This window comes from Mus caroli, unplaced genomic scaffold (assembly GCF_978045245.1).
Source record: "Mus caroli unplaced genomic scaffold, Mus_caroli_1 scaffold_14, whole genome shotgun sequence".
Lineage (NCBI taxonomy): Eukaryota > Metazoa > Chordata > Mammalia > Rodentia > Muridae > Mus > Mus caroli.
Genome location: NW_028227269.1, coordinates 96,925,118 through 96,948,792, shown reverse-complemented (window position 1 = coordinate 96,948,792; position 23,675 = coordinate 96,925,118). Strand labels below are relative to the sequence as shown.

At 42.3% G+C, this 23,675-nt stretch overlaps 1 protein-coding gene across 2 annotated transcripts in view; it reads right to left on the bottom strand.

Moving 5' to 3' along the window:
* Positions 1 to 22,826, bottom strand: part of Ttc8 (tetratricopeptide repeat domain 8) — a 75,586-nt gene extending 52,760 nt beyond the window's left edge. The window contains exon 1 of one of the 2 annotated variants that reach the window (XM_029484921.2): positions 22,604 to 22,826. In XM_029484921.2, the coding sequence (XP_029340781.1) occupies positions 22,604 to 22,717 (114 nt within the window). In that variant the 5' untranslated portion in view covers positions 22,718 to 22,826. The remainder of the gene's footprint in view (positions 1 to 22,603) is intronic. The other variant, XM_021178803.3, reaches the window with a different exon arrangement.
* Positions 22,827 to 23,675: the final 849 nt, after the last annotated feature.

Genomic DNA, 23,675 nt, shown 5'->3' with positions numbered 1-23,675 from the left:
AGGATCTCCCAATTGGGACCTCCCTGACCATACTGATCTTAGTAACCCACCCCCTGAACAGCGGTGTGTTCCAGGTGGAATAGGGAACATGTATGGGTGTTCAGGGCAGTTCTACCGAGCTAATCTTAGAGCTGCACAGTTTTATGTTTGCCCTGGTCAGGGTCAAAACAAAGAGCTTCAACAAAAATGTGGGGGGGCATCAGATTACTTCTGTGGCAAATGGACATGTGAAACGACAGGGGATGCCTACTGGAAGCCTTCCTCTGACTGGGATCTAATCACGGTAAAACGAGGTAGTGGTTATGATAAGCCATATCAAGGAGAAAGAGATCCCCATAAATATCCAAACTATGGCGACCTCCATCCAGATGAGGCCGCCATAGGAGCTTATGGGTGTGCTACTGAAAACAGCCCCCCAGGACCATGCAAAGGTAAATACTGCAACCCCCTACTTATAAAATTCACTGAAAAAGGAAAACAAAATCGTTTAAGTTGGCTTAAAGGAAATAAGTGGGGTTGGCGTGTATCCAGTCCACCGAGAGACCCTGGGTTCATTTTTACAATCAGGCTGACTGTGACAGAACAGGGTCCCCCAATAGTACCAGCTCCCCCACAAGTCCCGGCTGTACCAGCTCCACCAACTCCACAGCCCAGAACAGTGAGACCTTCCCTATCGACCTTAGTTTCCCCACCGCCCCTAGATACAAAAAGCCGTCTGGTCAGTCTAGTTCAAGGAGCTTTTTTAGTGTTGAATAGGACTAATCCTAATATGACTCAATCATGTTGGTTATGCTATGACTCTAGGCCCCCTTATTATAAAAAAATTGCTCAGATCAGGACTTATAATACTACTTCAGATCATTCTCAATGCCTTTGAGGAGAAAACAGAAAGCTGACTCTGGAAGCAGTTTCAGGAAGTGGACTCTGTTTAGGCCAGACACCTCAGGATAAACGGCACCTTTGTAATCAGACCCAGAACATCCAGCCTAGCAAAAGTGGTCAGTATCTGGTGCCTCCCATAGACACAGTATGGGCTTGCAATACCGGTCTCACTCCTTGTGTATCTCTATCTGTTTTTAATAGTTCCAAAGACTTCTGCATTTTAGTTCAGCTTATTCCTAGACTCCTGTATCATGATGATAGCTCCTTTTTAGATGTTTGATCATCGGGTCCGTTGGAGAAGAGAGCCCATTACCTTAACCCTGGCAGTACTTTTGGGATTGGGAGTAGCAGCAGGAGTAGGTACAGGGACCGCTGCCTTAATTCAGACCCCCCAATACTATGAAGAATTACGTACAGCTATGGACATTGATATTAGAACTATAGAACAGTCTATAACTAAATTAGAAGAATCTTTAACTTCCCTGTCTGAAGTAGTGCTGCAAAATAGGAGGGGATTAGACTTATTATTCCTTAAAGAAGGAGGACTTTGTGCTGCCCTAAAAGAAGAATGTTGTTTTTATGTTGATCATTCAGGAGTAATCAAAGACTCTATGGCCAGACTTAGAGAACGCCTAGATATGCGTAAAAGAGAGAGAGAGAAAGCCAACAAGGATGGTTCGAAAGCTGGTTTAATAAGTCCCCTTGGCTTACCACTCTCCTCTCCTCCATAGCAGGACCCTTAATTATACTTATGCTTTTGCTCACTCTCGGCCCCTGCATTCTTAATAAGTTAGTGGCTTTTGTCAGAGAAAGAATAAATACAGTGCAAGTTATGGTATTAAGGCAACAATATCGGGTCCTTCAGGAAGTCGGTACCCAGCTCTAAGATTAGAGCTTGTCCCTAAAAGAAGGGGGGAATGAAAGAGTTAATTACTGGACACCTGAACTCTCCATGAACTCTTCAGCTCAGAGTTCTCTTACCCCTCCCATCCAGAGATAGTTCCCGGAGCACTCCTGAACTTTTTACCCCAAGGTACCCCCTCCCAATTGGAAACTGCTCCAGGAACATTTTTTAGATAAGGGGTCTCCTGGAAAAAACCTAGTCCTACCCCTCCCAACTGAAGACTATGCCAAGAACATTTTTGAGATAGGGGCCTCCTGGTAATGTTCCAATAGATCAAGTACATTGCCAAAATATAGGACACGACCCCTTGGTTATGTAAAGCCCCTTGGCAGAACACCTTGGTGACGTAAAACTTGTACTTTTCCCTTGGCTATTTCCTATAAAAGCCTGTGAAAAGTTTGGGCTAATTGCCGAATCTCCTCTGCACCTTGCAGGCTGCATGAGATCCGACCCCAGATATCTGGTATATGTGCTTTCTGTCTGCTTTCTTGTCGTTGCTGTATTAAATCTTGCTCTCTATACATCTTAAGTACCGGTCTCAGTGTCTTCTTGGGTGCGCGGCTGACCCGAGGCTTGAGTGGGTGCCTCCCTTTGGGAGTTTTGGAGTCTTTCAATCTCTCCGTCTTATTCCTCCAACCCCTGGGAATGTATGTGTGACTGTGCAGGTGATGAGCAGATAGGAATACAATCAAAAGGTCAGAGAAGAAAATGAGAGGCCTAGAGAGAAGGGTGACAGAGAACAGGGGCTGGATTTCATGGGTGGCTGGCAAATGTGGATTAAAAACAGAGGTGAGGCCTAAAACAGTGTGAGTCGGAGAACATGTTCATTCCACAGCCTGTTCCTGGCAGGCTTGGCACCCGACAAGATGCTACAAACACTCTCCAGGGAAGATCTACAAAACTAAATAAATCACAATGTACTATGTTAGATGCTATACTTGTGGCCTCAGGTGGAGGGGAGAGGGTCATGCAGGAGACATGGGTATAAGAAGGGAGTCTGAGGAAGGGGAGGTTGCTCTGGAACTTGTGAATGGCACTGATTCAACGATCATCCCACCACCCATTTTCCTGGACACAGTCCTCACAAGTGCTTTCTAGATTATCCACAATCCTTTCACAAAAGTACGCCATGATGGAATCTCACATGCAAATATCTCTAGGACAAAAGTGGTCAGAATCAAAATGAAGCTGCTTGTGTCGAGGTGTGATGGAAATCAGGTGGGGTGGGGGAATCTCATATACCTCATTATGAGAACAGTCGAAAAGACTGCTGGAACTACACCCTCAGACAACCGCCACTGAAATCTCACACAGAAAGCTTCTATCTCTATTTCTATCCCTGAAACTCTCTACTCAACCATGGACTGATAGCACGTTTCTTACAGATCCTTGAATGCCCTTGTTATTAATCCTGTAGCCAAGGATTACTGTTTCAAAATAACTTATGTAATATTCCTCATTTTGCCTTTTACCCCATCCCACAGTTTCAATGTCACATGTGCTCCCCACTGCCATTCCCCTCGCTTATTTCCAAATAAGTATTTTACTGAAGACTTCTTTCTGTGTATTTGGTGCGATATTAGCTAAGTAGAAACAAGAGCTAATATTTTTGGTTATTAGCTACATATCAGTGGCTATATGGGTATAAACCATTTATGGGTATATGGGCATAGAGGTATATTACCATTTTCACTAAGTAAATACCATAGTCACTAATTCTGTGGGGGCAGCATCTGAACCTGGACACCCTGAGCCAAGAGTGCACACTATGCCGAGCGTGTGAGACTACAGCAAGGGAGGAAAATAGAGGATGCAGCAAGATGGGCATGCTCATCTGGAGGCCTGGCAAGAGCATAGCCATGAAGGAAAAGAACCTTTAATTTTAATTAAATATTTTAATTTAAAGTTAGGGCAACACTTTAATTTAAAAAGGAAAAAAAAAAACACTGTAAGCTTTGACTTGGAGTCTCTCTAAATTACATTTTTGTGTTTATAAAATTAATTCCTCTAGAGAGGGAACCACACATTAGACTCACTTAGTCTACTGAATTATTTCTCTGGGCAGCCACAGAGATGGGTAGAAAATACCAGACCTTGCTCTAGAGTCAAAAGCCCTGGCCTTGCTCCTAAAGAAATGACTCGTGTGCAGCAGACTCCTGAGCAAACAGGTCATGCAGCCTTTCATACCGGCTCAGAGAAAAGTGATAATGCTGCTTTGGGGGTAGTTTGGGGGCTAATCATAAGACCTTGCCCTCTTTGGAGCTCTGTGAGATATAAGGTCACCAAAGGATAAGCTTAGCACACAAGTGCCAATTGACCTCCGGGTCCCTTTTAGGATTCAGTGCTGGCTCCAGGCCCTAAAGGATCAAATTCATACTCTCTTCTTCTGTGCCTCCCTTCAGAGCACATGGGAGGACTCAGACATGGAGAGCCACTGTCTAGACCCAGCAGTGCTCTTCAGAGTCAACTCCAACTCCATCACAGTTTGCCTCTGTGATCGTTTAAACTGGTGATCAACGTGACAGGATCACCTTGGAGACACATTCTCTGGACACGTCCATGAGCAATTTTCTGAATTAGATAAATTGAGGTGGACAAGTTCCATCCTAAATATGGTTGGCTCCGTGGGCTGGGATCCCAGACTGCACACAAGGAAGAAGGCTAGCTGACAGTCAGTGGGCATCAGGACTTTCTGCTTTCTCACTTAAGAAGCAATGTGATCGGTTAGCCTCCTTCTCCAGCTGCCTTGCTCTCCTGACCTCGGTGGACTGTGTTCCCTGCAACTGTAAGCCCAGATAAACACTTCCTCCTTTAAAATTGCTTGTCAGGCATTTTGGTCACAGCAACGAGAAGAGTTTCTAACACAGCCTCTTTCCTTCCTCCCATAGGGATAAGTTCTCTTAAGCTGCTGCTATTACTTCAGGGGACTGATTCTCCAGATACTTCTAAACACAACTTCCTAATTATCACCAACATTTACTCGGGCTAATGAGCCTCCCTAGATCTAAAACCGCAGCACTGTTATTTGGAATTTAGTAGTTGCAGGAAGGAGAAGCCTGTGGGAGGACCAAGATGGGTGGGTTTCAAAAGGTTAGGAGGTCAACACGAAGCAGCCACCAAGCAATACAATCTGTGTGATTTGGTGGAACAGAAATCCATGCAACGAAGTGCCTGACAGTGTGCAGACAGAAGCAAAGGATGAAGTCATGCTAAGTCTCCATGGCCCCAAAGAGGAAACAAATTAGGTAATTGGATAGAAAGACATATTTGGGGGGGGGGGTATCATCAAATCCTTGTCTGAAGCAACCACTCACACTCCCATTAAGGGCAACTCGCTCACTATCTGAGCCAGTGGTATCTGAGCCTGATCTCCACCTTCAAACCGTTCACCTTCCTCTCTGTAACATCGGGGCAGGAGAGGAGACAGTGAATTAGAAAACCCTCTTTCCTCCTTCTAATAACACACCAAAATATAACCCCCTTCAGAACCCCACCCAGTTCATGAAGACACGGTGTCTTCTTTAGAAGCCCTATGTTGTAGGAAATGTGAGCTACGCACTGAGCACTGTTTTGAAAGCCATTAATCTGACATATGGACCGCAAAGAATAGTAATCAGATTGAGCAACTAATCAGGATAATCAGCATGAGCCAGGGAAGCCAGTCCTCCCTCTAGGTCACAGGGCTCTGTGGAGGGTGGCTTTGTGTCTCCTCCGTTTACATCCAATTGTTTCTCGCCACTTTTTTAGTCACAATTTAAAAAAAAAAAAAAAGTGGGGGTGGGGGGAACAATGTTTCTGTATTTTTCATTCCTAATAGTTTTTCAAAAGGAAATTAAGTATAATAAATGATCCCATTGTTTCTCTGCCTTTACTCTTAACAGATTCAACCTCAATATCCTCCAAGCTCAAGGACCCCCGCCTTCTATCTGTCTCTGATTGTTAATCACACTGAGTCTGGGAAAAGAACTCACAAGTCCCAGGTGGTAGTGGTGCAAGCCTTTTTAATCCTAGCACCTGGGAAGCAGAAGCAGAGAACTCTGTGAGTTCGAGGCCAGCCTGGTCTACAGAGTGAGTTCTAGGATGATCAAGCTACTATTTTTAAAAACAAGGGTTCTAGCTTGTGTTTGAGGAGAGAGTCAGGCAGGAGCCAGAATGAGCTTATGTGACACACAGAAGAAACATTTGTATTCCTTTGTCTCACTGTGCATCAGTCCAACACTGCTCCAAAGAAACTCACTCACACTAAAATCACTTTGGTAGCCCAGGAGTCCTTTAAGAAGAAGGAACCAAAACTGAGAGTGTGGCTTGTGGGCAAGCCTGTAGCTCATTATTATTATTATTATTATTATTATTATTATTATTATTATAATTAAATGATTGATGTGGAGGACACACATCACTGCGGGCATTGCTAACTTTGGGCGGGTGGTTCTAGGGTGTATCAGAAAGCAGGCTAACAGAGCCACAAGGAGGAGCAAGCCAATGAGCAGCACTTCTCCATGGCCTCTGCTCAGTTCCTGCCTTGGCTTCCCCTCATGGACTATAAATGTGAGCCTAATAAACCCATTCAACTCCAGTTTTGTTGTAGTTGTTGTTGTCGTTGTTGTTTGTCACAGTGTTTTTATCATAGCCATAAAAACCCTCAAACTGAATGTAACTCCTGTCATATCAATAAATAAATATTAAGGACAGCCCTTCTTGGTATTAAAAAGCACATACCACATTACGAATCTTGCCACAAACTCACAAGAAGCAGGGTGATAAAACCAGCTAGACCCAAGCCGGGCGTGGTGGCGCACGCCTTTAATCCCAGCACTCGGGAGGCAGAGGCAGGCGGATTTCTTAGTTCGAGGCCAGCCTGGTCTACAAGTGAGTGCCAGGACAGCCAGGGCTAAACAGAGAAACCCTGTCTCGAAAAACCAAAAAAAAAAAAAAAAAAAAAACAGCTAGACCCAGTAAGATCTCTTTCCATGATGCTCTTAAGCACGCTAATCCCTCTGCAGTGCCAACAGCAGTATTCCCCTGTGGGATCCCGTGTCTGCTTTATGTATCCTCATTATCCAAGCCACACAGTCACCCACACACACACAAAACCAACCAATGAAACAAACAAACAAACAAAACCTATAAAAAATGTCTAAATCTTCCAAGAGGACAGATGTAAGGCATAATGTTGGGATCAATACAAGAGACCACATTAAAGACCCATTTATCTTATTTAGCTGAAAAGATGTAGCTGTAAACAAAACGCTTAATTTGTTTTCTCATTTTTCCAGGAAAAATAACTACCACTCCTTCTTAACCATAATAAAAGCACTGCTTCTTTTCCCAGTAGTTTTTCAAAATGTTATCTTCACCAAATAACGGGGGGAATTTTTCCTCCTGTTTCCTTTCCAGGTCAAACAGGTTTTATTAGTTGGCTAAATAAGAATTTGAACATTTGAACCCAACCACACAAATGTGTTAAAATCCTACACCAGCTACTTACTATCTTTCAGGCAGAGAGAAGGAACATAAGAAAATATACTGGGAAAAGCTCAGAAGGAGTTTTTGGAAAGTTTCCTGGCAGCCCAATGGGCTAGCTAGCCTTGTATCTTTTTGACACATTTCAGAGTCCTGGACCTGTAAGATGTGGGAAACATCACCAACCCCTGCAGAAATTGAGGATAAACGAGATAACACAATAAAATTCTCTGAACCAAGTCTGTTATTTTTGTTACCTACTTTACAAGGTTATTCTAAGCACTAGAAAAATGTTTACTTCCTATGACTTATGTTTGGGAAGTCATCTGTAGTCTATAAAAGGTGACTGAAATGAACACAAAGAGTCTTCATCATAAAACCTAGCACAAATAAAATCTCAACTCACAAGTGTGATACCAATGTCACTGTGGCCTCAAGACCAAGGGGCTTGCCCAGTAGTAAGAACGCTTTTACTTGCAGTATCTCCTTTATAATATATAATATAATTGACCTTTGGCCTGGGGCAAAAAAAAATATATATATATCAGTACTCGAGTAAGTTTCTAAGCTGGTAAATCAGTTTTATTTTCTTCTGAACTATTCAGAGCCTTTGGGGCCACATTTTGGATATCTAAGAAGGGAGTATATGAGGCTGCAGGAGTGGTGGAACAGCTGGAACATGGTCCTTCCAGCCTCCATCTGCACCCAGGAGCTGGGGCAGTTCCGCAGCCATTGTGCACTGGTCATGCCAATGGAGAGCTGGTCTCCCAGGAATGTTGACACAGGCTTACAGGCCCACAGGAGGGACAAGCTCAAACCAGATAGCAAAAACCAACTAACACCAGAGATATCCAGATGATGAAAGGCAAGCGCAAGAACTTTACCAACAGAAACCAAGGCTACGTGGCATCATCAGAACCCAGTTCTCCCACAACAGCAAGTCCTGGATACCCCAACACACCGAAAAAGCAAGATTCGGATTTAAAATCACATCTCATGGTACTGATAGAGGACTTTGAGAAGGACATAAATAACTTCCTTAAAGAAATACAGGAGAACACAGGTAAACAGCTAGAAGCCCTTAATGAGAAAACACAAAAATCCCTTAAAGAATTACAGGAAAACCCAACCAAACAAGTGAAGGAATTGAACAAAACTATCTAGGATCTAAAAATGAAAATAAAAACAATAAAGAAATCACAGTAGGCGACAACCCTAGAGTTAGAAAACCTAGGAAAGAGACCAGGGATCATAGATGCAAGCATCACCAACAGAATACAAGAGATAGAAGAGAGACTCTCGAGTGCAGAAGATACCATAGAAAACATTAACACAACAGTCAAAGAAAATGCAAAATGCAAAAAGCTCCTAACCCAAAACATCCAGGAAATCCAAGACACAATGAGAAGACCAAACCTAAGGATAATAGGTATAGAAGAGAGTGAAGATTCCCAACTTAAAGGGCCAGTAAATATCTTCAACAAAATTATAGAAGAAAACTTCCCTAACCTAAAGAAAGAGATATCCATGAACATACAAGAAGCCTACAGAACTCCAAATGGATTGTACCAGAAAAGAAATTCCTCCAGACACAGAATAATCAGAACAACAAATGTACTAAACAAAGAAAAGATATTAAAAGCAGTAAGGGGAAAAGGTCAAGTAACATATAAAGGCAGACCTATCAGAATTACACCAGACTTCTCACCAGAGACTATGAAAGCCAGAAGAGCCTGGACAGATGTTATACAAACCCTAAGAGAACACAAGTGCCAGCCCAGGCTACTATACCTAGAAAAACTCTCAATTACCATAGATGGAGAAACCAAATTATTCCATGACAAAAACCAAATTTACACAATATCTTTCCACAAATCCAACCCCTTCAAAGGATAATAAATGGAAAACTCCAACACAAGAAGGGATATTACACCTTAGAAATGTCAAGAAAATAATCTTCTTTTAACAAATCAAAAAGAAGATAGCCACATAAACCTAATTCCACCTCTAACCACAAAAATATCAGGAAGCAACAATCACTTTCCCTTAATATCTCTTAATATCAATGGACTCAATTCCCCAATAAAAAGACATAGACTAACAGACTGGATACATAAACAGGACCCAACATTTTGCTGCATTTAGGAAACCCACCTCAGGGACAAAAACAGATACTACCTCAGAGTAAAAAGCTGGAAAACAATTTTCCAAGTAAATGGTCCCAAGAAACAAGCTGGAGTAGCCATTCTAATATCGAATAAAATCGACTTTCAACCTAAAGTTATCAAAAAAGATGAGTAGGGACACTTCATACTCATCAAAGGTAAAATCTAACAAGAGGAACTCTCAATTCTGAATATCTATGCTCCAAATGCAAGGGCAGCCACATTCATTAAAGAAACTTCAGTAAAGCTCAAAGCACATATTGCACCTCACACAATAATAGTGGGGGACTTCAACACCCTACTGTCATCAATGGACAGATCCTGGAAACAGAAACTAAACAGAGACACAGTGAAACTAACAGAAGTTATGAAACAAATGGATTTAACAGATATCTATAGAATATTTTATACTAAAACAAAAGAATATACCTTCTTCTCAGCACCTCATGGTACCTTCTCCAAAACTGATCACATGATTGGTCACAAAACAGGCCTCAACAGATACAAGAATATTGAAATAATCCCACATATCCTATCATATCATCACAGACTAAAGCTGATCTTCAATAACAACAAAAATAATAGGAAACCCACATACACGTGGAAGCTGAACAACACTCTACTCAATGATAACTTTGGTCAAGGAAGAAATAAAGAAAAAAATTAAAAACTATTTAGAATTTAATGAAAATGAAGCCACAACATACCCAAACTTATGGGTCACAATGAAAGCAGTGCGAAGAGGAAAACTCATAGCTCTGAGTGCTGCCAAAAAGAAACTGGAGAGAGCATACACTAGCAGCTTGATAGCACAACTGAAAGCTCTAGGACAACAAGAAGCAAATAGACCCAAGAGGAGTAGAAGGCAGGAAATAATCAAACTCAGGGCTGAAATCAACCAAGTAGAAACAGAAAGAAGTATACAGAGAATCAACCAAACCAAGAGCTGGTTCTTTGAGAAAATCAGCAAGATAGATAAACCATTAGCCAAAGTAAACATAGGGCACAGAGACAGTATCCAAATCAACAAAATCAGAAATGAAAAGGGAGACATAACAACAGAATCTGAGGAAATCCAAAAAATCATCAGATCCTACTACAAACGCCTAAATTCAACAAAACTGGAAAATCTGAAGAAATAGACAATTTTCTAGACAGATATCAGGTACCAAAGTTAAATCAGGATCTGATAAACAATCTAAACAGTCCCATAACCTCTAAAGAAATAGAAGCAGTCATTAATAGTCTCCCAACCAAAAAAAAAGCCCAGGACCAGATGGCTTTAGTGCAGAGTTCTATCAGACCTTCAGAGAAGACCTAATTACAATACTCTTCAAATTATCCCAAAAATAGAAACAGAAGGAACACTACCCAATTCGTTCTATGAAGCCACAATTACTCTGATACCTAAACCACATAAAGACCCAACAAAGTAAGAGAACTTCAGACCAATTTCCCTTATGAATATCGATGCAAAAATCCTCAATAAAATTCTCGCAAACCAAATCCAAGAACACATCAAAACAATGATCCATCATGATCACATAGGCTTCATCCCAGGGATGCTAGGATGGTTCAATATACGGAAATCCATCAACGTAATCTACTGTATAAACAAACTCAAAGAAAAAACCCACATGATCATTTCATTAGATTAGATACTGAGAAAGCATTTGACAAAATCCAACACCCCTTCACCATAAAAGTCTTGGAAAGATCAGGAATTCAAGTCTCATACCTAAACATAATAAAAGCAATATACAGCAAACCAGTAGCCAACATCAAACTAAATGCAGAGAAACTTGAAGCAATCCCACTAAAATCAGGGACTAGACAGGCTGTCCAAACTTTCCCTACCTGTTCAATATAGTACTCGAAGTCCTAGCCAGAGCAATTAGACAATAAAAGGAGGTCAGAGGGATACAAATTGGGAAGGAAGAAGTCAAAATATCACTATTTGCAGATGATATGATAGTATACTTATGTGACCCCAGAAATTCTACCAGAGAACTCTAAACCTGATAAACAACTTCAGCAAAGTGGCTGGATATAAAATTAACTCAAACAAATCAGTGGCCTTCTCTACTCAAAGGATAAACAGGCTGAGAAAGAAAGTAGGGAAACAACACCTTTCACAATAGACACAAATAATATAAAATATCTTGGTGTGACTCTAACTAAAGAAGTGAAAGATCTGTATGACAAGGACTTCAAGTCTCTGAAGAAAGAATCTACAGATTCAATGCAATCCCCATCAAAATTCCAACTCAATTCTTCACCCAGTTAGAAAGAGCAATTTCCAAACTCATCTACAATAACAAAAATCCCAGGATAGCGCAAACTATTCTCAACAATAAAAGAGCTGGGCAGCTGGGGCGCAGGGTCTGCTGACACTCGCCAGCTACCCACAACACCCGCCACAGGATCTTAAGACTTCTGGTGAGTGGAGCACAGCTTCTGCTCCAATCCAATTGCGCGGGACCTGAGACTGCATTAGTCAGGGAAGCAGAAACCGGCCTGAGTAGGACCACAGGCCTCATCCGGCTGGATCAGCGCCGGGGTAGCGGGAGCGCAGGGTTGCCTGACACCCGCCAGCTACCCACGACCCCCGCCGCAGGATTTTGGGACTGCTGGTGAGTGGAACACAGCTTCTGCTCCAATCCAATTGCGCGGGACCTGAGACTGCATTAGTTAGGGAAGCAGAAACCGGCCTGAGTAGGGCCACAGGCCTCACCCGGCCGGATCAGCGCCAGGGTAGCGGGAGCGCAGGGTTGCCTGACACCCGCCAGCTACCCACGACCCCCGCCGCAGGATTTTGGGACTGCTGGTGAGTGGAACACAGCTTCTGCTACAATCCAATTGCGCAGGACCTGAGACTGCATTAGTTAGGGAAGCAGAAACCGGCCTGAGTAGGGCCACAGGCCTCACCCGGCCGGATCAGCGCCAGGGTAGCGGGAGCGCAGGGTTGCCTGACACCCGCCAGCTACTCAAGACCCCCGCCGCAGGATTTTGGGACTGCTGGTGAGTGGAACACAGCTTCTGCTCCAGTCCAATCACGCGGGACCTGAGACTGCTCTGGTTGGGGAGAGAGAAATCCGGCCTACATAGGGCCACAACCCTCTTCCGGTCAGAAAAGCACCTGGGCAGCTGGGGCGCAGGGTCAGCTGACACTCACCAGCTACCCACAACACCCACCACAGGATCTTAAGACTTCTGGAGAGTGGAACACAGCTTCTGCTCCAATCCAATTGCACGGGGGACCAGAGACTACATTAGTTAGGGAAGCAGAAAAACGGCCTGAGTAGGACCACAGGCCTCTTCCGGCGGGACCAGCACCGGGGTACCATCAGCTACCCACGATCCCCGCCGCAGGATTTAGAGACTGCTGGTGAGTGGAACACAGCTTCTGCTCCAATCTTTAAATAGTGACAACGATAACAACTAACCCCAGAGATTACCAGATGGCGAAAGGTAAACGTAATAATCTTACTAACAGGAACCAAGACCACTCACCATCATCAGAACCCAGCACCCCCACTTCGCCCAGTCCAGGGCACCCCAACACACCGGAAAAGCTAGACACGGATTTAAAAGCATACCTCCTGATGATGATAGAGGACTTCAAGAAGGACTTTAATAACACACTTAAAGAAATGCAGGAGAACACTGATAAAAAGGCAGAGGACAATAAAGAGGAAGCACAAAAATCCCTTAAAGAATTGCAGGAGAACACTGCTAAAGAGTTACAAATCCTTAAAGAAAAACATGATAACATAATCAAACAGGTAGAAGTCCTTACAGAAAAACAGGAAAACACATCCAAACAGATGATGGAAATGAACAAAACCATACTAGACCTAAAAAGGGAAGTAGACACAATAAAGAAAACCCAAAATGAGGCAACACTGGAGATAGAAACCCTAGGAAAGAAATCTGGAACCATAGATACGAGCATCAGCAACAGAATACAAGAGATGGAAGAGAGAATCTCAGGTGCAGAAGATTCCATAGAGAACATCGGCACAACAATCAAGGAAAATGTAAAATGCAAAAAGATCCTAACTCAAAACATCCAAGAAATACAGGACATAATGAGAAGACCAAACCTACGGATAATAGGAGTGGATGAGAATGAAGATTTTCAACTCAAAGGACCAGCAAACATCTTCAACAAAATTATAGAAGAAAACTTCCCAAATCTAAAGAAAGAGATGCCCATGAACATACAAGAAGCCTACAGAACTCCAAATAGACTGGACCAGAAAAGAAATACCTCCCGACACATAATAATCAGAGCAACAAATGCTCTAAATAAAGATAGAATACTAAAAGCAGTAAGAGAAAAAGGCCAAGTAACATATAAAGGCAAGCCTATCAGAATTACACCAGACTTTTCACCAGAGACTATGAAAGCCAGAAGATCCTGGACGGATGTTATACAGACACTAAAAGAACACAAATTCCAGCCCAGGCTACTATACCCAGCCAAACTCTCAATTAACATAGATGGAGAAACCAAAGTATTCCACGACAAAACCAAATTCACACATTATCTCTCCACGAATCCAGCCCTTCAAAGGATAATAACAGAAAAAAACCAATACAAGGACAGGAACCACGCCCTAGAAACAACAAGAAGGTAATCCCTCAACAAACCTAAAAGAAGACAGCCACAAGAACAAAATGCCAACTTTAACATCAAAAATAACAGGAAACAACAATTACTTTTCCTTAATATCTCTTAATATCAATGGACTCAACTCCCCGATAAAAAGACATAGACTAACAAACTGGCTACACAAACAAGACCCAACATTTTGCTGCTTACAGGAAACTCATCTCAGAGAAAAGGATAGACACTACCTCAGAATGAAAGGCTGGAAAACAATTCTCCAAGCAAATGGCATGAAGAAACAAGCTGGAGTAGCCATTCTAATATCTGATAAGATTGACTTCCAACCCAAAGTCATTAAAAAAGACAGGGAGGGACACTTCATACTCATCAAAGGTAAAATCCTCCAAGAGGAACTATCAATCCTGAATATCTATGCTCCAAATACAAAGGCAGCCACATTCATTAAAGAAACTTTAGTAAAGCTCAAAGCACACATTGCACCTCATACAATAATAGTGGGAGACTTCAACACACCACTTTCACCAATGGACAGATCATGGAAACAGAAACTAAACAGGGACACAGTGAAACTAACAGAAATTATGAATCAAATGGATCTGGCAGATATCTACAGAACATTCTATCCTAAAACAAAAGGATATACCTTCTTCTCAGCACCTCATGGTACCTTCTCCAAAATTGACCACATAATTGGTCACAAAACAGGCCTCAACAGATATAAAAATATTGAAATTGTCCCATGCATCCTATCAGATCACCATGGACTAAGGCTGATCTTCAATAACAAAATAAATAATAGAAAGCCAACCTTCACGTGGAAACTGAACAACACTCTTCTCAATGATACCTTGGTCAAGGAAGGAATAAAGAAAGAAATTAAGGACTTTTTAGAGTTCAATGAAAATGAAGCCACAACATACCCAAACTTATGGGACGCAATGAAAGCATTTTTAAGAGGAAAACTCATAGCTCTGAGTGCCTCCAAAAGGAAACTAGAGAGAGCACACATTAGCAGCTTGACAACACACCTAAAAGCACTAGAACAAAAGGAAGCAAATTCACCCAAGAGGAGTAGACGGCAGGAAATAATCAAACTCAGGGGTGAAATCAACCAAGTGGAAACAAGAAAAACTATTCAAAGAATCAACCAATCAAGGAGCTGGTTCTTTGAGAAAATCAACAAGATAGATAAACCCTTAGCCAGACTCACTAGAGGGCACAGGGAAAGCATCCTAATTAACAAAATCAGAAATGAAAAAGGAGACATAACAACAGATCCTGAAGACATCCAAAACACCATCAGATCCTTCTACCAAAGGCTATACTCAACAAAACTGGAGAACCTGGATGAAATGGACAAGTTCCTAGACAGATACCAGGTACCAAAGCTGAATCAAGATCAGGTTAATGATCTAAACAGCCCTATATCCCCCAAAGAAATAGAAGCAATCATTAATAGTCTCCCAACTAAAAAAAGCCCAGGACCAGATGGGTTTAGTGCAGAGTTCTATCAGACCTTCAAAGAAGATCTAATCCCAGTTCTTCACAAACTATTCCACAAAATAGAAACAGAAGGTACTCTACCCAACTCATTCTATGAAGCCACAATTACTCTGATACCTAAACCACAAAAAGACCCAACAAAGATAGAAAACTTCAGACCAATATCCCTTATGAATATTGATGCAAAAATCCTCAATAAAGTTCTTGCTAACCGAATCCAAGAACACATCAAAACAATCATCCATCCTGACCAAGTAGGTTTCATCCCAGGGATGCAGGGATGGTTCAATATACGGAAATCCATCAACGTAATCCAGTATATAAACAAACTCAAAGACAAAAACCACATGGTCATCTCCTTAGATGCGGAAAAAGCATTTGACAAGATCCAACACCCATTCATGATAAAAGTCTTGGAAAGATCAGGAATTCAAGGCCCATACCTAAACATGATAAAAGCAATCTACAGCAAACCAGTAGCCAACATCAAAGTAAATGGTGAGAAGCTTGAAGCAATCCCTCTAAAATCAGGGACTAGACAAGGCTGTCCACTTTCTCCATACCTATTCAACATTGTACTTGAAGTCCTAGCCAGAGCAATTCGACAACAAAAGGAGATCAAAGGGATACAAATTGGAAAAGATGAAGTCAAAATATCACTTTTTGCAGATGATATGATAGTATATATAAGTGACCCTAAAAATTCCACCAGAGAACTCCTAAGCCTGATAAACAGCTTCGGTGAAGTAGCTGGATATAAAATTAACTCAAACAAATCAATGGCCTTTCTCTACACAAAGAATAAACAGGCTGAGAAAGAAATTAGGGAAACAACACCCTTCTCAATAGTCACAAATAATATAAAATATCTTGGCGTGACTCTAACTAAGGAAGTGAAAGATCTGTATAATAAAAACTTCAAGTCTCTGAAGAAAGAAATCATAGAAGATCTCAGAAGATGGAAAGATCTCCCATGCTCATGGATTGGCAGGATCAACATTGTAAAAATGGCTATCTTGCCAAAAGCAATCTACAGATTCAATGCAATCCCCATCAAAATTCCAAATCAATTCTTCAACGAATTAGAAAGTGCAATCTGCAAATTCATCTGGAATAACAAAAAACCTAGGATAGCAAAAACTCTCCTCAAGGATAAAAGAACCTCTGGTGGAATCACCATGCCGGACCTAAAGCTCTACTACAGAGCAATTGTGATAAAAACTGCATGGTACTGGTATAGTGACAGACAAATAGACCAATGGAATAGAATTGAAGACCCAGAAATGAATCCACACACCTATGGTCACTTGATCTTCGACAAGGGAGCTAAAAACATCCAGTGGAAGAAAGACAGCATTTTCAACAAATGGTGCTGGCACAACTGGTTGTTAACATGTAGAAGAATGCGAATCGATCCATTCCTATCTCCTTGTACTAAGGTCAAGTCTAAGTGGATCAAGGAACTTCACATAAAACCAGAGACACTGAAACTTATAGAGGAGAAAGTGGGGAAAAGCCTTGAAGATATGGGCACAGGGGAAAAATTCCTGAATAGAACAGTAATGGCTTGTGCTGTAAGATCGAGAATTGACAAGTGGGACCTCATGAAACTACAAAGCTTCTGCAAGGCTAAAGACACCATCAATAAGACAAAAAAACCACCAACAGATTGGGAAAGGATCTTCACCTATCCTAAATCAGATAAGGGACTAATATCCAATATATATAAAGAACTCAAGAAGGTGGACTCCAGAAAGTCAAATAACCCCATTAAAAAATGGGGCTCAGAACTGAACAAAGAATTCTCACCTGAGGAATACCGAATGGCAGAGAAGCACCTGAAAAAATGTTCAACATCCTTAATCATCAGGGAAATGCAAATCAAAACAACCCTGAGATTCCACCTCACACCAGTCAGAATGGCTAAGATCAAAAATTCAGGTGACAGCAGATGCTGGCGAGGATGTGGAGAAAGTGGAACACTCCTCCATTGTTGGTGGGATTGCAAGCTTGTACAACCACTCTGGAAATCAGTCTGGCGGTTCCTCAGAAAATTGGACATAGTACTACCGGAGGATCCAGCAATACCTCTCCTGGGCATATATCCAGAAGATGTCCCAACCGGTAAAAAGGACACATGCTCCACTATGTTCATAGCAGCCCTATTTATAATAGCCAGAAGCTGGAAAGAACCCAGATGTCCCTCAACAGAGGAATGGATACAGAAATTATGGTACATTTACACAATGGAGTACTACTCAGCTATTAAAAAGAATGAATTTATGAAATTCCTAGCCAAATGGATGGACCTGGAGGGCATCATCTTGAGTGAAGTAACACAATCACAAAAGATCTCACACAATATGTATTCATTGATAAGTGGATATTAGCCCAAAACTTAGGATACCCAAGATATAAGATACAATTTGATAAACGCATGAAACTCAAGAAGAATGAAGACCAAAGTGTGGACATTGTGCACCTTCTTAGAATTGGGAACAAAACACCCAGGGAAGGAGTTACAGAGACAAAGTTCGTAGCTGTGATGAAAGGATGGACCATTTAGAGACTGCTGTATCCAGGGATCCGTCCCATAATCAGCTTCTAAACGCTGGCACCATTGCATACACTAGTAAGATCTTGCTGAAAGGACCCAAATATAGCTGTCTCTTGTGAGACGATGCCGGGGCCTAGCAAACACAGGAGTGGATGTTCACAGTCAGCTATTGGATGTATCACAGGGCTCCCAATGGAGAAGCTAGAGAAAGTACCCAAGGAGCTAAAGGGATCTGCAACCCTATTGTTGGAACAACATGATGTACTAACCAGAACCCTGGAGCTCTTGTCTCTAGCTGCATATGTATCGAAAGATGGCCTAGTCGGCCATCACTGGAAAGAGAGGCCCATTGGACTTGCAAACTTTATATGCCCCAATATAGGGGAATGCCAGGGCCAAAAGAATGGGAATGGGTGGGTAGGGAAGCGGGGGGCGCTATGGGGGACTTTTGGGATAGTATTGGAAATGTAATTGAGGAAAATATGTAATAAAAATATTAAAAAAAAAAAAAAAAAAAAAAAAAACAATAAAAGAACTTCTGGGGGAATCACCATCCCTGACCTCAAGCTGTACTACAGAGCAATCATGATAAAAACTGCATGGTATTAGTACAGTGACAGGCAGTTAGATCGATGGAATAGAATTGAAGACTCAGAAATGAACTCACACACCTCTGGTCACTTGATCTTTGACAAAGGAGCTAAAACCATCCAGTGGAAAAAAGACAGCATTTTCAACAAATGGTGCTGGTTCTACTGGTAGTTAGCATGTAGAAGAATGCAAACCGATCCATTCTTACCTCCTTGTACAAAGTTCAAGTCCAAATGGAACAAGGACCTCCACATAAAATCAGATACACTGAAACTAATAGAAAACAAAGTGGGGAAGAGCCTTAAGCACATGGGCAAAGGGGAAATTTTCATGAACAGAACACCAATAGCTTATGCTCTAAGATCAAGAATTAACAAATGGGACCTCATAAAATTGCAAAGGACACTGTAAGGCAAAGGACACTCTCAATAGGACAAAACGTCAACCAACAGATTGGGTAAAGATCTTTACCAACCCTACATCCAATAGAGGGCTAATATATAATATATATTCAAAGAACTCAAGCAGTTAGACTCCAGAGAACCAAATAACCCTATTAAAAAATGGGATACAAAGCTAAACAAACAATTTTCAGCTGAGGAATACCAAATGGCTGAGAAGCACCTAAAGAAATGTTCAACATCCTTAGTCATCAGGGAAATGCAAATCAAAACAACCCTGAGATTCCACCTCCCACCAGTCAGAATGGCTAAGATCAAAAACTCAGGTGACAGCCAATGCTGGAGAGGATGTGGAGAAAGAGGAACACTCCTCCATTGTTGGTGGGATTGCAAGCTGGTACAACCACTCTGGAAATCATTGTACAACCTGAGGACCCAGCTATACCACTCCTGAGCACATACCCAGCAGATGCTCCAACATGTAATAAGGACACATGCTCCACTATATTCATAGCAGCCTTATTTATAATAGCCAGAAGCTGGAAAGAACCCAGATGTCAGGGCTGGCGAGACTGCTCAGCAGGTAAGATCACTGACTGCTCTTTGGAAGGTCCTGAGTTCAAATCCCAGCAACCACATGCTGTGGCTCACAACCACCTGTAATAAGATCTGACACCTTCTTCTGGTGCATCCGAAGTCAGCTACAGTGTACTTATGTATAATAATAAATAAATCTTTGGGTCAGAGCAAGCAGGAACTGAGCAAGCTGGGCTGACCTGAGCAAGCAGAGTTTATTGGAGCAAGCAGAGGTCCTAAAATTGAATTCCCAACAACCACATGAAGGCTCACGACCATCTGTACAGCTACAGTGTACTCACATACACAAAATAAGATAAATAAATCTTAAAAAAAAAAGTCCAGATGTCCTTCAACAGAGGAATGGATACAGAAAATGTGGCACATTTACACAATGAAGTACTAGTCAGCTATTAAAAACAATGAATTTATGAAATTCTTAGACAAATGGATGAATCTGGAGGATATCATCCTGAGTGAGGTAACCCAATCACAAAAGAACACATGTGGTATGCACTCACTGATAAATGGATATTAGCCCAGAAGTTCGGAATATACAAGATACAATTCACAGACCACATGAAGCTGAAGAAGGAAGACCACAGTGTGGATACTTTGGTCCTTCTTAGAAGGGGGATCAAAATACCCCTGAGAGAAAATATAGAGACAAAGTTTGGGCAGAATCCAGTGACTGTCCCACCTGGGGATCCATCCGTCCCATATACAGTCACCAAACCCAGATCCTATTGTGGGTGCCAACAAGTGCTTGCTGACAGAAACCTGATACAGCTATCTCCTGAGAGGCTCTGCCGGTGCCTGACAAATACAGAAGTGGATGCTCACAGCTACCCATTGGACTGAGCACAGGGTCCCCAATGGAGGAGCTAGAGAAAGTACCCAAGGAGCTGAAGGGGCTCGAAGCCCCATAGGAAGAACAACAATATCAACCAACCAGATGCCCCCCCCCCCAGAGCTCCCAGGGACTAAACCACCAACCTAAGAGTAGTACACAAGGAGGGGCTCAAGGCTTCAGTCGCATATATAGCAGAAGATTGTCTTTTTGGACATCAATGAGAGGAGAGGCCCTTGGTCTAGTGAAGGCTCCATGACCCAGTATAGGGGAATGCCAGGACAAGGAAGTGGGAGTGGGTGAGTTAGTGAGCAGGGGGAGGAGGGATGGGATAGGAGCATTTTTGGAGGGGAAATGAGGAAAGGGGGTAAAATTTGAGATGTAAATAAAGAAAATATCTAATTAAAAAAGGAAAGAAAAAAGAAATGTTCAGCAATTTAAGAGACATACGTTACTTGATACTATTTCATCTGAATTTCTTCAATGTTCTCAATGCGTTTGTGGTCAAATAAATGTGTGAATAAAAAGAGAGAGAGACAGAGAGAGAGAGAGAGAGAGAGAGATACATTTCCTGCTGGCATTTAATGAGGAAGCTTCCAGTGAGAAACTCTTGGGAATCCTGTTCTGGGGGAACCATCCCAACTCAATGAAAACAACACAGAATGTTCTTGAGAACCACTGAGCCTAGAACAATGTCTGGTACACCCAAAGGTCTTAACAAACTTCCCTTGTAACAATGGTAAAGAGATTTTATACTGCCTTGTTGTTCCAAAACATGCTGGATTGTGCTGGAAATGTCTTCAGCAGCCTTTGTAGGACCAATGTACCAAGCAACGCTCTTGGGGGAAAAAAAATCTTCATCTACAGACACACAGTCCTTTAATGAGCATGAATAATAGCAACACTTCTAGAATCACCACCAATACAGTCTGTTCTGCCCCAACGCCTATGACCATTTGAACATCCTCCATCCATTCGCTCAGAGAGCAGCAGAGCCCAGGAACAACCTTCACAGGCAGGCTTTTCTAACTTTCCCTTTCTTTCCTAACAACTCCAAGGCAACACCACTAGAGGGAAAGCAAGAAAACCAGGGTCTGAATAGGTACAGTACACTCTGCATGTACCTGAAAGCACTGCCAAACTGCCACAACTCTACTCTTAGTCTCCTGTTTTTCTTCTCGCCTCTTCCAGGGGCTATTTATTCAATGATAATGTTCATGATACCTCCCCCATTCATTATTGCCCTTTGCATTCATTATACACAATAATGCTGTATTTATTAAGTTCGCTTTTGCCCGATCCCCTTTAAAGACAGGTTCTCCTTTAGCTCACCAGGCTGGCCTTGAACTCTCTACTTAGCTGAGCATGGCTTTGAACTACTGATCCCCTTGCTGTACAGGAGTATACCTTCATGTTGAACTGTTATATGTCCTTCTAATCAAGGCTATCATGTCTTCTTCTGTCTTATATTTCCCTCCTACAAGAAAAGTTCCTCTTGCCCAGGTAGTTTCTTTAAAAATAAATATATCCTTCCCTCCTCTACATTCTCATTCCTCTATCTTGCCTCCAGTTGAATTCATGACTCAGAAACAAAGGTTCCTTCACACTTGGACAGAGGTCTAAAAATACGGTAGATCGCGTGCTTCACTATCTGAACCAAAAGACAGCTGTGTTTAAAGGAGGCTTCATCTCAAGTCTTTGTTCACATATATATATTTTCCTTTTTAGAAATCAACCAAGTTAAGAGTGTGACCAGTGAATGACCAATGAACTATCAAAGCCCCTCACAAACTTAACAGAGTCCCTTTAAATGTAACTAATTCTGAAAAAGGTGTGCTGAAGTTTATAGCAGGAGTTGTCAAAGCACAGAACTCAGGATCCTCAGGGGATGCAAAAGGCAGGGACCCACTGTCCAGGATTCCAAAGAGTCTCGCACCAGGTGCCTTTGCGGATTACACGGGCAACTTCATCTTGGGCCCTCCTCCCGGGCCTCCCTCGGGGGACAGAGGGATCCCGCCCTGAGCCCATGGCCTCAGCAAAGAGGATCCACAGATTGCCTGGGGCCGGCCAGGTACCTGGTCATAAGGGGATTTCTCCAGCATCTGCGTGCATAGATCGGCGCAGAGCTGGAACTTCCTGCGTCTAAAATAGCTCCAGGCCCGGAGCAGTGGCTCCATCTCTGAGCCCATGGTGGTCCGGGACAGCGCTCAAGGAACCCAGAGGTCCTGTACCCAGAGCCCGGCCCGGGGAGGGCGGGGTCCGGGAGCGGCGAGCGGGAGGCGTCTGGCTCTGCTGAGCAACGCGCAGCGGCGGGGGCCTGACTAAGGAGGTGTCCGCAGCACGCCTGAAAACAGGGGACGGGAAAACCGCTGAGAGCCGATCTCAGCCAGAGAGTTTGCAAAGAATTGCTGGCAAAAAAAGTATTCTTTTAAAGACAATAGATTGCATTAACTTTGAAAAGCCACCATGCCTTTAAAGTAAACAGGTAGTGACTTAGACACCTCGGATAGGGTCCTCCGTGCTAAGGAGAGATGAAGTTGCCTAGCAACTGTCTGGTTGCTTACCCTGTAAGTGCCAAAAAAAAAAAAAAAAAAAAAAAAAAGCCCACCTAAATTGACCCGGGTTGTGTCTCCTGTCTCACTACGCCCCTCTTCGCGCATTCCTACTGCTGTCATATTTCTGACTCTAGAAACATAAATGCGGAAACAGTTTCTTCTGTGCCCTAAATCCAAAACCTCTACAGTATTTTTCCGTCTCGCGTCAGTGTTCAAATGGCAAGGGATTTGAGAGATTGCTTAGTCCAATACATTCATTTTACAGATGAGAAGATAAGATAGGCTCCAAAAAGAGAAATTATTTGCTTCACTTGTTTGGAGTTAAGGAGGTGAGACTATAATTTACAGATTGAGGGCATTTCTTCCAAAGTAGATAATGTATGGAAAGGGAGATTTGTTGTTGCTGTATTGTTTTGGTTTTCCATTGGCTTGGGTTGTTTTCTTTGGTATCAGGATCTTGCCATGCAGCCTTGGCTAATCTGCAGTGCAGCCTCCCTAGTGCCAGTGCTTACAGGCATTTGACACCAGATACAACAAATAAACTTTTGAAACCTCATTTATGGGCACATGTCGTCTGTCAAATGTTTTCATG